Source organism: Ascaphus truei, chromosome 8 (genome assembly GCF_040206685.1).
Source record: "Ascaphus truei isolate aAscTru1 chromosome 8, aAscTru1.hap1, whole genome shotgun sequence".
In the NCBI taxonomy this organism is placed as follows: Eukaryota; Metazoa; Chordata; class Amphibia; order Anura; family Ascaphidae; genus Ascaphus; species Ascaphus truei.
In genome coordinates this window covers 43,732,254-43,746,381 of record NC_134490.1, presented here as the reverse complement: position 1 = coordinate 43,746,381, position 14,128 = coordinate 43,732,254, and the positions used below count along the sequence as shown (strand labels likewise).

Below are 14,128 nucleotides of genomic sequence, written 5' to 3'. Positions count from 1 at the left end.
AAAAGTAATGTAAGATTTTTTGTAAGTTCTCCTGTCTACTATTTTATCGCAGTCTGAGCTGCACATGGAGACCCGCCTCTCCCTGCACAGCTCTCACAGGCGATCACGGTGTTTTTATTAAAATTTGAATACTAGTGTGCGGGAGCAAGGGGTCTCCAGAGCAGAACCGCGTGGATTTCAGGTCCGGGGACCCCCTGCTTCCTGAGATACAGGCCCCTTTATAGGGTGTTGGAATCTCCTATGCGTTTAAATGTCCCAGTCACGTGACACAGGACATTTAAACATTGCATGGGAATTCCGGCACTCCATAATGGGGCCTGTATCTCGGGACCCAGGGGGTCCCCGGATCTGAAATCCACACTCCTGCTCACACACAACCAAGTATACAAATTAAAATAAAAACAGCTTCATTACCATAGCGGCTACACGCTAAGGCAATGAAGGTGTTTAAAAAAAAAAAAGTGTATTGACTTGGCTCCTGCAGAGTGCCTACTCCCGATGTGTACAATGCATATGCACAGATTCACAACAGTGGCAAAATCTGCACTCATGTGGTAGCTTCAGGAGAGATGATTCAAAATAAAAGATAGAAGAAAGACTTCCATAGCACAGATCAGTATATCTTAAAAGTTTATGTGAAGACATTCAAATATCGCACTTACAATAAGTATGATAATTAAAAGCATATATCACGTCGTCGCTGTGACCTGCTCACCGCCTCCGTCTCCAGCAGCAAAGGGAATCCTCCTCCACTGACAGGCTCTCTGCCAGCATTGATCGCAAGCTCTGATACATCACTTCCGGTCGGCAGTATGTCACATCTGGTTTCGGTTTGCAGGTTCAGGGATGCGTCTGTGTGCTCTCGTCGGCAGGGACCTCCCACTCTACGCGTTTCGCCAATGGTGAACCAGCTTCTTCAGGAGTGTCACGTCTGATGAAGCTGGTTCACCATTGGCAAAACGCGTAGAGTGGGAGGTCCCTGCCGACGAGAGCACTCACAGACGCATCCCTGAACCTGCAAACCGAAACCGGAAGTGACATACTGCTGACCGGAAGTGACATATTGGAGCTTGCGATCGATGCTGGCAGAGATCCTGTCAGTGGAGGAGGATTCCCTTTGCTGCCGGAGTCACCAGAGACAGAGGTGGTGAGCGGGTCAGAGCGACGACGTCTACACACGTGATATATGCTTTTAATTATCATACTTATTGTAATTGCGATATTTTCCTTTCTTTACATAAACTTAATGAAGGGGTTAACTCCTCCCGCAACCCCTCTGCAAGGCCTAAACACCCACCATGGACTAAATACCACCTTCACCCACCCCTGCTACCCACAATAAACATGGCACTGGTAGTTAACCCCTTCATTGCTTTAGCGGTTAGCCGCTAAGGTAATGAAGCTGCCTGTAAATGTATTTTTATTGCATCGGATTGATGCCTGGGGTCTCCTGTGCTGGTATTAATGTGCATCAGTTCCTGAGACCCCCAACATCAATCTGATGCAGGAAAAATACATTTTTCCCCCTAAGTCCTGCTTTCTTATCCCTTCTCGCCAGCCAAAAAATCTTTGATAAAATCGCAATTCTAGAGCTCCGATGAGTTTATCAAGGCTACTAGAATAGCTACTTTTTATAAAGAAATGCGAGTTTGAGCTTATCGCTCGCAGTCACACAATGTGTTTGGCTAGGAGCCAGAAATCGTGAGAAAATGCATTCCCCGCACGATTTAAACCAACTTGTCGAGGCTTTCTGAATAGCTACCTAGCAAATGTTTGCGGTAGCTGCTCAAAATCCTTGATGAGTTGGTTACCGAAGCTACTAGAATGAGGCCCTTTGACTTGTATTTTACAATTTGTGATGGAAAAGCTGCAAAAGCGGACTCTTAGAAATATATTGAATCTGGCTCTTAGTCTCTAAAATCTAAATTTAGGAGGATCAAAGTACATACAGCAAATACAGAAGATACATAATATAGCACAAAATGGTATAAAAGGACCAGAAACCTTACATTTTCAGCTCCCTGAAATCCAACCTTATTTTTGGTAACCTCCTAAATAACCCTCACCATACATATACATCTACCCTCTTTTATAAGATAAATATATTTACAATTGAGTGTAATAAAAGACAGTAGAAGGGTAATACATGTTACCCGCGTCTTACGTACATGGCAGATACATTGAATGTCAAAATCTCATCCAGTACACTTAAAGTTCTTGTTGAATCCATAGTCACACTGAATCTGGGCAACACTGAAACAAAGAATAAGCTCACATGGTGACATACAGTACTAAAGTCATGGTCTTCCTTAGTAAATTGCACAGTCTTAGAATAGATATACTATATTTTAAGACTGATTACAGGCAATCTTTAACAGATATTTTGTAACTGCCAACATTTGAGCTAGGGTAGTTGAAAGCTGTCCCATTTTGCTTTGCCAAAGTTTGGATGATTTTTTAAAGACAATTGCCATTAACACTTTGAAGTGCAAATTGTTTGGTTACATTTTGCTGACACAGAGTTTTCTTGTATGGCAAAGGCCAATACAGTCAACACATGTGGTGAATCATATGGGTTTCGATGGCAAAATATCCACTGGCAACTTTTTGGCCCTTTGACACCTGTCCTTCACGGGAAGTTTCCAACATCAGTATATTTGTGAATTTAGGTAAAAGGTGTCACAGATCTTTAATCTAGACTATGATAGCTCTCCTGCAATGTCAGTCAATGCACTAAGACACTGAGGAGGTCGTTCTTTATGCGCCGAAAAACGACCCTAACAGTCACATCCCGGATATAGAATATGCCCCTGGGGTCTTATTCAAAATGGTGTAAGCAGCTTTCACATACAGAAGTAGATTTTAACCACATTCATTTGGATAGAGATGACCACGTCTCCAGCACATTCTATTGAACATGGGCCTGTGGATATTACAGCAATAACGTATATTCCAAGACTATATAATTTCCTTATGTGGGAACCTTTTCTCCTGCTAATCTAGTGGCGTATCTGGTATTGGTAGGAATCTGAAACCTATATTCACAGACCACATCCCATAACACACAATAACACACGTTATTTAGGCCTACCGTATTCCTCCACTGAAAACCACTGTGTCACAGAAAAACCTGATGCTCTCTCCGCTGTGATATAGTAGGAACCTAGAGCAGCATCATTAATCAGCTGGAATTCCATTTGTGCTATGCCACTATCCGCATCTTGATTCAACCACTGGGACACACGACTCCCAGAAGGGTCCTAGATGAGATATGAAGGACCGTTACAGAGGGTTCTGAAAGTTGGTGCAAGGTAAAATAGAGACGCAGAGACAGAAGAGACCCGGGACCCCTCATGTACATCACCCCCATAACATAGTGTGTGGTTCTATGTGTACTGACTTGGCAGAGAAGTTTTCTTTCCCACCACAGGGTGACAGAATAACACACAGATAAATGGGATACTTGGTTTCTCTCCCTCCCCGCCATTTAGTATAGATTACTTTAGTGTTAAGAGTTTCAGATATTATTCGGTTTCAGGTTTTCTTACCCTAAGATGGACCACAGTGTACTGAAAAACAAACACAATATAAAGTATTAGACTTACAGCCGTCAGACTTAGTATATGCCCTCTCCCCATCCAATCCCAGAGGCTTAGTTTTAATTTTCCTGTCCTCAGTCATCCAGACCAATCAGTACCAGGGTCTATGTTCCTATACCCATATCCGGCGGCGGCTTTGAAAATCCGATGCCCCTAGGCACTTACATGTAGCTGCTGCCTCCTTGCTGCTGCCCTCCTTTTTCTTCTGAATCGCAGCGTCAAATGACGCCAACGTGACATCGCACTGCATCGCATTGCCGTGGTAATGTGACGCCGCAAGTCCACATTGCCATGCCAACAAGGCGCCGTGTGATGTCATGTTGGTGACGTCCGCGGCATCATTTGATTCTGCAATTCAGAAGGAGATGGAGAGCGGCAGCTACATGTAACTGCCTTCCCATCGGGCCTGATAGACCAGAGAGCGCGGCAAATGTATATGGGGGCGGACATTGCTGCCGCCCCCACATTTTTCCACTCTACGCCCGGGCCTAACGGGAAATATGCCACTGCCCATATCCTCAATAACCCAGCCAGAGATATTTGCGGTTCTGCATCTCTGTGCATGCCCAGTGACTGTTCAATTTTAACATAGTGCGACCAATGATATGTCAAATAAAGTGTGAGGGGCTGTAGGTAAATTCAACTCACACTTTATCCAAAGTAACAGCGCATATCAGAGACTTTTTCTCTCTCTGAATGGAGCAAATGGCTGCTTTTCAATTCATATGTTTATTACACTTTTTACACTTTGGTGGTGTTTTGTATATAAAATCACTATTTATGTAATTATCATCTTTATATTAATTGTTCACTTTTTATTTAATCTTTCAATTCACTATTGATTATTGTGTGCACTGGCACCTTAGATATTGAGTCACGTTTATTATTATTCACTTAAACTGTTGAAGAGCGCCCGATTACACACCCTCCGATTTGTTACACCTTAAAATAAGCAGCCCTTTATTACTGCCTGTGTCCCCTGGCCGAAAGGGTCTAGGACAACTCACCTTTTCCTTTACTGGTCGTAGCTGTGAATTTAGTGAGATCAAACGGAACTGCACTGCAGAGGAAGAACAGCATGTTAATGGTTCATAGGAGGCATATGGCCTCCTTCTTAGTTTTTTCATGGTTACGAGAGTGGGATTCACTACTATCTTTATATCTCAGAATAAATGTGTCAGGGAATCAGCAGCACATTTGTCCCACGTGCATAAGATAGAGATATGAAGAGTGCTTATGTGTAAAAATGTAAAAAGCGGCAATAGATATACGTTTATGGGGTGTGTAAAATTTAGAACGTCTTGCTTTCCTTTATATCCATGTATTTAACATTAAATATCAGATTTCAATGTTACATTTTAATTAACCAAGATTAAACTAATCTTTTTCTTGTACAGCTATTCCCGCTCCCTTTATTCTCCTACATCTATTGCACTTACAATATTGCTACAGTATCGGGCAAGCTATCTCCTTTATTGACATTGTTAAATCTCATAATCCTAATGTTCCTGTTTGACTTTACAAGGCAGATTCTGTGCATTTACCTCTCCCCTGAATTTGATGTAATACATGTATTGTATGTAAGAATAAAGTTATTATGCACAAGATTTCTAAACTGAATAATCCGCTGGTAATCTGCAGTTATTTTGCAAATTCAGCTAATTTGGTGTTCATTGAAAAGGCATCCAGCCAGGAAATATAGCATAGCAAATTTCATTAAAATATTCCTATAATAATAACCAATTTAGAATCAGTGCCTTAAAATTTTCCTTAAATACCAAATCCATTTAGTCTCATTAGGGACATAATTTGAATTTTTTTCTTCACTCACACTTATCCCTCTCCAGACCAGATCCACAAAGTTGTGTGTGTGTGTGTGTGTGTGTGTGTGTGTGTGTGTGTGTGTGTGTGTGTGTGTGTGTTTGAATGAGTGAGTGAGTGAGTGAGTGAGTGAGTGAGAGATTAGCCTATGGTAATGAGATAACAGCTGTTTTTGAACAAATTTAGCTTTGTGGATTGGGGTTAGCGTTCCTTACTGATTTTGATTACACAACGTTGTAAGCCCTGAGTTAAGTCCTGGGTAAAGTTTTGTGTATCAGGGTGTAACAGGGATTTATCACTGTTTGAGAGAAACTGCCTCTACAAACAGCAGAGTGCTGGTTAATTGCACACAGGCAATCAACCAGGCTCCACCTGGCTGATTAGGACTTTTAGAAAAGCCTGATGTGAGAAACAGGAGAGAATCCTTAGCTCACATTTGGGCTGACATAAGGAGAAGGAGGACTGCAAAAACTTCCTTAGCTCACAACTGGGCTGACCCGAGGAAAACATGATCTCGATGCACACAGAAGGACTGTATGCTGACAGCAAGACATGGGGACAAGACCTCTATACCTGGACACAGAGAGTGCCATAGCACACAAAGATGGTGACCCAGGAGAACAGAGAGGCCTTCCCCTACAGCTACAACAGAAACAGATAAGAGACATAGGGGCCTATGCAGAGAGCAGCGAATTTTAAAATTGGCGAATTTATTAAAAAGTAGCTTTTTTGGAGAGTTTTAATCTCCATATGCAGAAAAGTGCGAATTCTGCTATGTTTAACATGGATGCGTGTGGCGAGTTTAAATTGGCGAGATGCGCGCTTCAGAAATGTGTTAAAACAAATTCGCGCCTTTTTTTTTCCCTTTGCAATGGCCGCGAGCGGCAGTTTTTTTTGGCGAGGCAAAACGGAGACAATCGCGCCATTTTATTGGCGCGAACAGCCGCTAGATGCCGTTCGCGCCTCTCTGCATACGGATATTTTTAAAACTGGCGAGATTGAGGTTCTCGCCAGCCGCGAGGCGAGTTTTACAAATAGAAAAGAAAAATTGGCGCGTTTTTCGGAACTCGCCATTTTCTGCTGCTTTCTGCGCGATTTTCTCCAAAAAATGGCGAATTTCGAAATAGCGCTACTCTCTGCATAGGCCCCATAGAGATATATCCAGCTTAGCTACCCACACAGTTAGAAAGGGCTAGAAAAAAGGTTTACTGTAGTTATTCTCCAAAGTGGAGTAGGCCTTTAGTTGTGTTTGTTTTTGTATGTTTTGCCTTGTTAAAGGAACAGGCGCAATAAAGCCAAGATATAATTTCACCCTAATCATTCTCCATTAAATGTACCTCTGCACACATCTCTTATACAGGGCCTTTGTATTTACCTGTTTCTCTCAGACATTCCCCTCCCCTCCTCTTCCATCATTCTCTATACAACCATCTCTCACCCTTATGTTTCTCTAGTTCCAGTCACTTCCTCTCACTCTCCTCTCACCTTTCTGCCCGGCCTTGTAAATGGGTTTGTCCATTTGGATTAGATAGACATTTTCCATGGTATCAATCACTACGGCCTTGCGCTCCAGGAGTTCAACGCTCCCACCTACTGCAGAAAGGGTCACAAAGACGGGAACAGTCTTTTCCACTGTGGGAACCTGGGGAGGAAGTACACACACAGGTCAGCTAAGGCTCCCAGTTCTCTCCTGGGAGCTTAGTATTGAATTCACCATTAACTTGTTTGTAAAGACAAAAGATATCAGGCGTGGTGACAGGGCCATTTATTTTGTGGTTATGTAAATATTTAACTTCCATCACATAAGTAAATCAAATATTATTAATTCGGCTGTGACATTTACAGAGCTTAGGTGCATATAGCTTATGGTTATATGTAAGTCACCTCTCTGATAATATATAAAACTAATACAGTAATATATATATATATATATATATCAGAAAGTAGCCGTGTTAGTCCAGTTGCGATAGTGCAGAATAAATGAGTTCCTCAGTATTAGGTGATACCTTTTTTATTGGACTAACAATTTATGTCATAGGACAAGCTTTCGAGAGTTCTCCTCTCTTCTTCAGGTCAGCAATACTGATTTACACAGGAATCAATGCTAAAACAGTGTAGCTACACTGTTTTAGCATTGATTCCTGTGTAAATCAGTATTGCTGACCTGAAGAAGAGAGGAGAACACTCGAAAGCTTGTCCTATGACATAAATTGTTAGTCCAATAAAAAAGGTATCACCTAATACTGAAGAACTCATTTATTCTGCACTAATATATCTATATATATATATATATATATATATATATATATATAAATATATATATATATAGATATATATAGATATATATAGATATATTAGTGCAGAATAAATGAGTATAAATAATAAAATATATATATATCTCAAATATATATATATATATCTCAAATGGAAATATTTGTGAATGTTCATTTGCATGTCTTAGACAGGTCTGCAACCATGCCTTTCACCATTATCACCCAGCACACAGTGCTTGCACTGCAGCAAGGGGTTCTGGGAAATGACATGCAAATTAGCACACAGTGCTACCTTTTGCTTCAAAACCATATAACATGGTCCCCTATAAGCGTATGCTTGCTGCATTTCACAGCCTTTGAGCATAGACTGAGTTAAGATGCATGGCCAGTAAACCCACCCACAGACAGCCGTTTTGACCTTAACACACACACACACACACACAGACACAGGGAATAGCCTCTGATAAATAGAGTAACTCATGTGCATTTACAGTAACAATGCATTAACTTTCATTCAAGTGACTATTCATCAATAACTGTATGGTATACAACTTCTCATGATACGGAATAGTGGAAATTAGAGACAATAACTGACCCATACTGAACAGTTCCTGAAGTGTGAACATGTACGATGGTTTCACTAGACATAGAGGCCCAGATTTGTTAAGCAGTGCAAAGTTGTAAAGCAGCAAATGGTCCAATTCAAATGAATTCTCTAATAATAAATATGGTCCATTATTTGTATGGCATACACTTTACACCTTTATTAGCTGGAATCTTGAGTATTTTAAGCATCCGGATAGTTAATTGCTTTTTTGCTACCTTAGCTGAATACGTGTTTTTTGGGACAACATTTTGATGTTTATGATTAATTCATCAAAAAAGATATTATTGTTGAGTTTCTTGCCTTTGGTGTTTAGAGTTTCAGCTGCTCTGTACCGAACCCAACATTTCAAACCCTAAAAAAAGTAATCCAGCTCAGTTCAATGTCTAATGGTCAATATAACTGCCTCCTACATCCTCTTTCTGTCCCTTGACAGTAAAACACTCACTGTGAAGTTATTGCATTGGAAGTAGTTTTCAGCCGGGACATTCTCAGAAAAGATGGTGGTGTTGACTCCATTGTATTCCAGCCTGACATTGAGGTCAAGACGGTCTTTATGGCCCAGGAGGTTCACACATGCCTTCTCTGTCTCTCCACTCTTCAGCAGTGCAGGAATGGTCAGTACATACTGCCTGCAGAGAGGAGGAGAGGGGCGTGCATACTGAGAGGGTTTCCTGCTTCCACAGATAAGGAAATTCAATTTGAAGACGGATACAAATGGAAGAAATACAGAGTTATCCTAAAATGAGCCCTTACCTCATGCTTACCCTGCTGCATCTTCTGTCAGAAAACTCTCTACTTTTACTTCCTGTTCTTATCCCATTATCCCACTTCATATCACCACATCAGCAGACAGAACTTTCAGTTACATCTTCACTTAATATTAACTTCCCAACAAACTTTCATTGAATTTTTTTTTTTTTTGCCCTGAATGCACAACAGGGAAAATATCAGATAATTTTCTATTCTAGGGAAATATAGATTTTTGCAGTGTCTAACCATTCTTATGATTTTTCTAAAAAAAAAAAAAAAAAAAAAGCTTTACACAGTAACTTTAGTCTTGGTGGGAGAAGGGGACCACCACGTCAGCAGAACAGGCATCAGAGGCTTTATACGGTGGGTGGCGGCGGCAGCAGCAACAGGATGGGAAAAGCATTGACTCCATGTGAGAGACGGGTAGGAGCTGCGCTGTAGCAGCAGCAGACACCGGAAGTCAGTTAAGACTTCCAGGTCAGACAGCTGGGGCGCGGTCCTCCCCGGCTGTTCTCTTGTCTCTCACATGGTGTCAGTGCTGTTCTCCTGCTGCTTCCACTGCCCGCCGCGTAAAGCCTCTGCTGCCTGCTCTGCTGACATGGTGGACCTCTTCTCCCACCGCCAGCTGTCTTCCTCTAGTGCCGCTCCGCTCTTCAATTCTCCTCTTCTGCTGCCGCCCCCTGCCACACCAGCTGCTGAAATCCTTGGGTGATTGGATTTGTTGAGCCCTGCATATTATACACAACAGTTGGGAACACATACAGTGTGCCCTCAAGGCATCTGGGTATAGGGACAGGACATGTCTAAGGTGAATGAAACATGACTCTATATTGTGTGGATAATACAGATGCAAACAACTCATTGTTCCTCTAGATCAGGGTTGTGCAAACTTTTCAGTCTGCGCCCCCTGCCTGCTCTCCCCCCCCCCCCCCTGCTCGCGCCCCCCTCCTTACCTTGTCTTCGGTATCAAATGTCGCTGCGGGATGACAATGTGACATCACGAGACCCTGCAGCGTCATTTGATGCTGCGTTTCCATGGCGACGAGTTGGCAAAGACAAGGGAAGGAAAGTTGCAGAGGCCTCCCACAATCCTCCGGCATTTACTCTAAATGCCTTGGCGAATAGTTCTGGACCTCTGCAACCGCTGTGTTCGCCCCCGGAAAATCTTGTACCCCAATTCGCGCACCCCTGCTCTAGATAACACATCATATCCAGTTATAACTCAGAATATCACAGAGAGTATATAGGATACAATGGTGCAGAACATCACAGAGTGCCTATAGGATATGATGGTGCAGAATATCACAACATATCAGGCCAAAAACTAGCAAAAAAACTTGCTACATCTGTATACATTCTACGGATAGCTATCCCATTGAATGTCTATGAGCAGGGAAAGTACTTCGACTCACAGGAGGCGATTATTCAAAACTGGAGAGTGAACAAGGGAATTGGGTTCACTTGTCCCCTTCTGCACTTAGTTTTTATTGGTTTTCCGGGAGGAGTACAACATTAGTTCAACATACATTTCAAAGGTCTTTTACACCCGATACAGGATGCGCATAACCAAAAAGATGACATTTATTTTAGAGCCTAACAAATAGACTGCATCGGGCGGCAGTGGATATTCAGAGTTGAGTGCAAATAGCCGCACGGCTATTCGCACTCAGTAGAACTTAGCTGAGTGCGAATAGCCGAGCTGTTATGAAAAGGTTTCTATGCCTTTATTCACTAGAAACACTCAGAAAGTCTTATAGCTCAGTGGTTATGCTGCAGGCCATTAGCATAGTGGACCAGGGTTCGATTCCTGGCAGGGATGTTTATTTTTTCCATTTTTTTTTCTACTGGTTGCGAATAGCCGTGCGAAACACCTACTGACATTACAGTGTTCATAGCCGCATGGCTATTCGCACTCAGTAGAAAAAAAATGGAAAAAATAAACATCCCTGCCAGGAATCGAACCCTGGTCCACTATGCTAATGGCCTGCAGCATAACCACTGAGCTATAAGACTTTCTGATTGTTTTCTAGTGAGTGCGGCTATTTGCACTCAACTGTGAATAGCCGTGCGGCTATTTGCACTCAACTCTGTATATCCACTGCCGCATCGGGCTAGTAGTGAGAGAGACTCCTCTTAACTACTTAGAGCAGGTAAGAAAGGATAGATAAAGAAAGAAGGGGGAAAGAGATGTAAGGGGGGAGAGGGGGGAGGGAGAGGGGGGGGGAGAGGGGGGAGGGAGAGGGGGGGGGAGAGGGGGGAGGGAGAGGGGGGAGGGAGAGGGGGGGAGGGAGAGGGGGGGAGGGAGAGGGGGGAGGGAGAGGGGGGAGAGGGGGGAGAGGGGGGAGGGGGGAGGGAGAGGGGGGAGGGAGAGGGGGGAGGGAGAGGGGGGAGGGAGAGGGGGGAGGGAGAGGGGGGAGGGAGAGGGGGGAGGGAGAGGGGGGAGGGAGAGGGGGGGAGGGAGAGTGAAACTAAGTGTGGGGCTGGGGAAGAGGATAGCGATATCCACCCCTCCCCCCTTCTGCACTTTCTAACACATTGTATCAAGTAACTTTCATATGATGATCTGATCACAAGGAGTGGAGAGTTCCCCACCCTGCCAACTCTAATGCTGCAGAACAGGAAAACTGGGTGGAGATGTGAGGCGGGATGAAGCTTAAAAACAAAATACAACATTAGGCTGCGACAGATAACAACAACATAAATAATGTGATTAATATGAATAATAGTTATATCTTGTATTGGTTTATAAACACTAGAAGGTGGGAACCTGCCCTCAAAAAGATCAAATTCAATATCAGAATAGGAAAATGTAATTTACTCAATATCTAAACAATGAAACATGTGTGACATAAGGACAGGTATAACAGTCAGGGCTCCGAGACAAAGTGCAGAAGTGGCATAATGAAATGATATGTGCAACAATAAAAGAATTATGAGCCATACTTATCTCAGCTTAAGGTCTCTGCTCTGATGAACACTCCACAGGAGTGGAGAACATACAGAAAAGAGCAGGGGCTAGTGAAAAGGGGAGGGGGTAACACTGGGATAGGCAGGCAAGAGCAGAAAAAACATTTATATAATCATTTTTAATATCCTTGTTTCTCCTCATTTCATCTCACTGCCATACGTTTTAACTATATTGTATCTAGGGATGTGTCTTTCAAACACCAATTTCTTAGTATTTTTATTGTCTAATCATGTGACACTCCACGGTTTTGGTTGTTTACTAAACCTCCACATCAATGATATGTTTATTATGTATCACACACTGGGCTTTATAATATTTATTAACAGATTTGTGGAAACCTGCCATAATTCATATATCCATCACATGAAGAGCTTATGTATTCACCGTTGCCATCTTTGCTACTACTATCACTATTGTTTTTCTTTGCTGATATTCATTTTTTCTGTAATTATTTGGTGTGGTTCACTTCCTTTTATTGATTCTGGCTTATTTACTCGTCCATCCACAGCACTGAAGCAAACACCTGAGACTTGGAGGGAAAGCCCCAGCACCCCAAATCTTTCGGAGAGCCCCTAAAACGCTTACAATTTAAGCTTAATTAGTGACTGCAATATTTTTTAAACACTTGTTTAATATATTGCTTTTAAATGTTCTACGCCATTGGAGGTTTCTTTTCTGAACTCTTGTCCTAGACCCATCACTCTATATAATGACTGCCCCCTTATACAAGACCCGTACCATGCATTCCTTATAGTATGGGTGTTATATAGGAGGAAGAAATTCCACAGTAGGGTATAGGGGTAAGGACATTCACCTGCCACAGAATGGCTCATAGGAGAACAACTCCTAGGAGGATGTGAAGGTGTGGGTGACAACCTAATTCTAAATCAGGGCCCCTAATTGTCATCTGGATCTTATCACTGCTCCCCATTTTGAGGAAGATTCATGTTGGGACCGAAACATTGAACATATCCAAATTAAAGGTTAAACATGTTTTAATTAAGCAGAAGCCCACATCTCTTCTGTACATAGAGTTTTTGCCATAATTTTATAAAAATCTGAAACCAAATACATTGTTTTTGCAAAACCAAATCCAAAACTAAACCAGTGCAAGTGCCACCCTTAGTAACAACATATGTGGCCTCTAACTCTGCTCTACACATTGTACGTTAGTGCAGTAACCCACAATACCTAAATCAGTAAATCATTATCAATGTTACTGGGTCGTTACCTACGTACACAGGAGATAATAGGAAGGCTGGAAGCCTTACTGCTGCAGGCTAATAGTTCATCTCTTGTACATTTTTCCTTTAAATACAGTACCAACATTTACTAGACTCCTTCACTAGCAACGGAATTAGAATGGTAGTGTGTTGATGTTGCATGCAGAAAAGATGTGCAGTGAGAGATGTGTATATACTGTACATTGTAGAGTATTGATGCTGCAGGTAGGATTGATGTGCAGTGACAGATCAGTCTATATAAATGGCAGAGTATTGATGCTGCAGGCAGGACTATTGTGCAGTGACTTATCTGTGGATGTAAATGGTACAGTACAGGATCGAGTTGCTGTACATGAATGTATCACTTACGGGTCTGATCTCCCTCCAGCTATAACACACAGAAGGGAAACACTCAGGAGAAGTCTCCTCGGGAACATTCTGGCAGCGTATGAGACAGTAGACACTTTGCTCCTCTTCCTTCTGCACCTACCTGCTCCTGCTCCCTGATTATATGCACCTGACACAGAGAGAGGGAACTCCCATTTCCTCATGCTCCTATTGTCTGTCATTTAATTACTGTACAAATGAGTAACAGTGGGTGATATTTGGCAAGAGTATGGTGCAGACAAGTCCTGATGGTCTGAAGGTTTTTAACAAACACTTCGATTTAAAAAGGGTCAGATTAAAATGATGTATTAAAGTATTAATGGTGCAAAAAACAGCAGATAGATTTCCTTTCATACACTTGGTGCTGCTTTTATCAAGGAAGCCTTCATTATTTATAACTGCTTGTCCCTCCAGTTGCAAGACAAAATATTCCTACATGTGCCCCACCCAGAACAAAAATATAGATCACTTACCCAAATCACTACAGTGTGATACATTTG

General features: G+C 42.3%; 1 protein-coding gene across 2 annotated transcripts in view; it reads right to left on the bottom strand.

Annotated features, from left to right (window-relative positions):
- Positions 1-13,768, bottom strand: part of LOC142501621 (ovostatin-like) — a 56,461-nt gene extending 42,693 nt beyond the window's left edge. For both annotated transcript variants that reach the window (XM_075611744.1, XM_075611745.1), the window contains exons 1-7: positions 13,611-13,768; positions 8,746-8,929; positions 6,906-7,062; positions 4,607-4,659; positions 3,549-3,569; positions 3,092-3,260; positions 2,169-2,253 (exon numbers count right to left, since the gene is read on the bottom strand). In XM_075611744.1, coding sequence (XP_075467859.1) covers positions 2,169-2,253; positions 3,092-3,260; positions 3,549-3,569; positions 4,607-4,659; positions 6,906-7,062; positions 8,746-8,929; positions 13,611-13,678 — 737 coding nt within the window. In that variant the 5' untranslated portion in view covers positions 13,679-13,768. The remainder of the gene's footprint in view (positions 1-2,168; positions 2,254-3,091; positions 3,261-3,548; positions 3,570-4,606; positions 4,660-6,905; positions 7,063-8,745; positions 8,930-13,610) is intronic.
- Between the last annotated feature and the right edge of the window lie 360 nt (positions 13,769-14,128).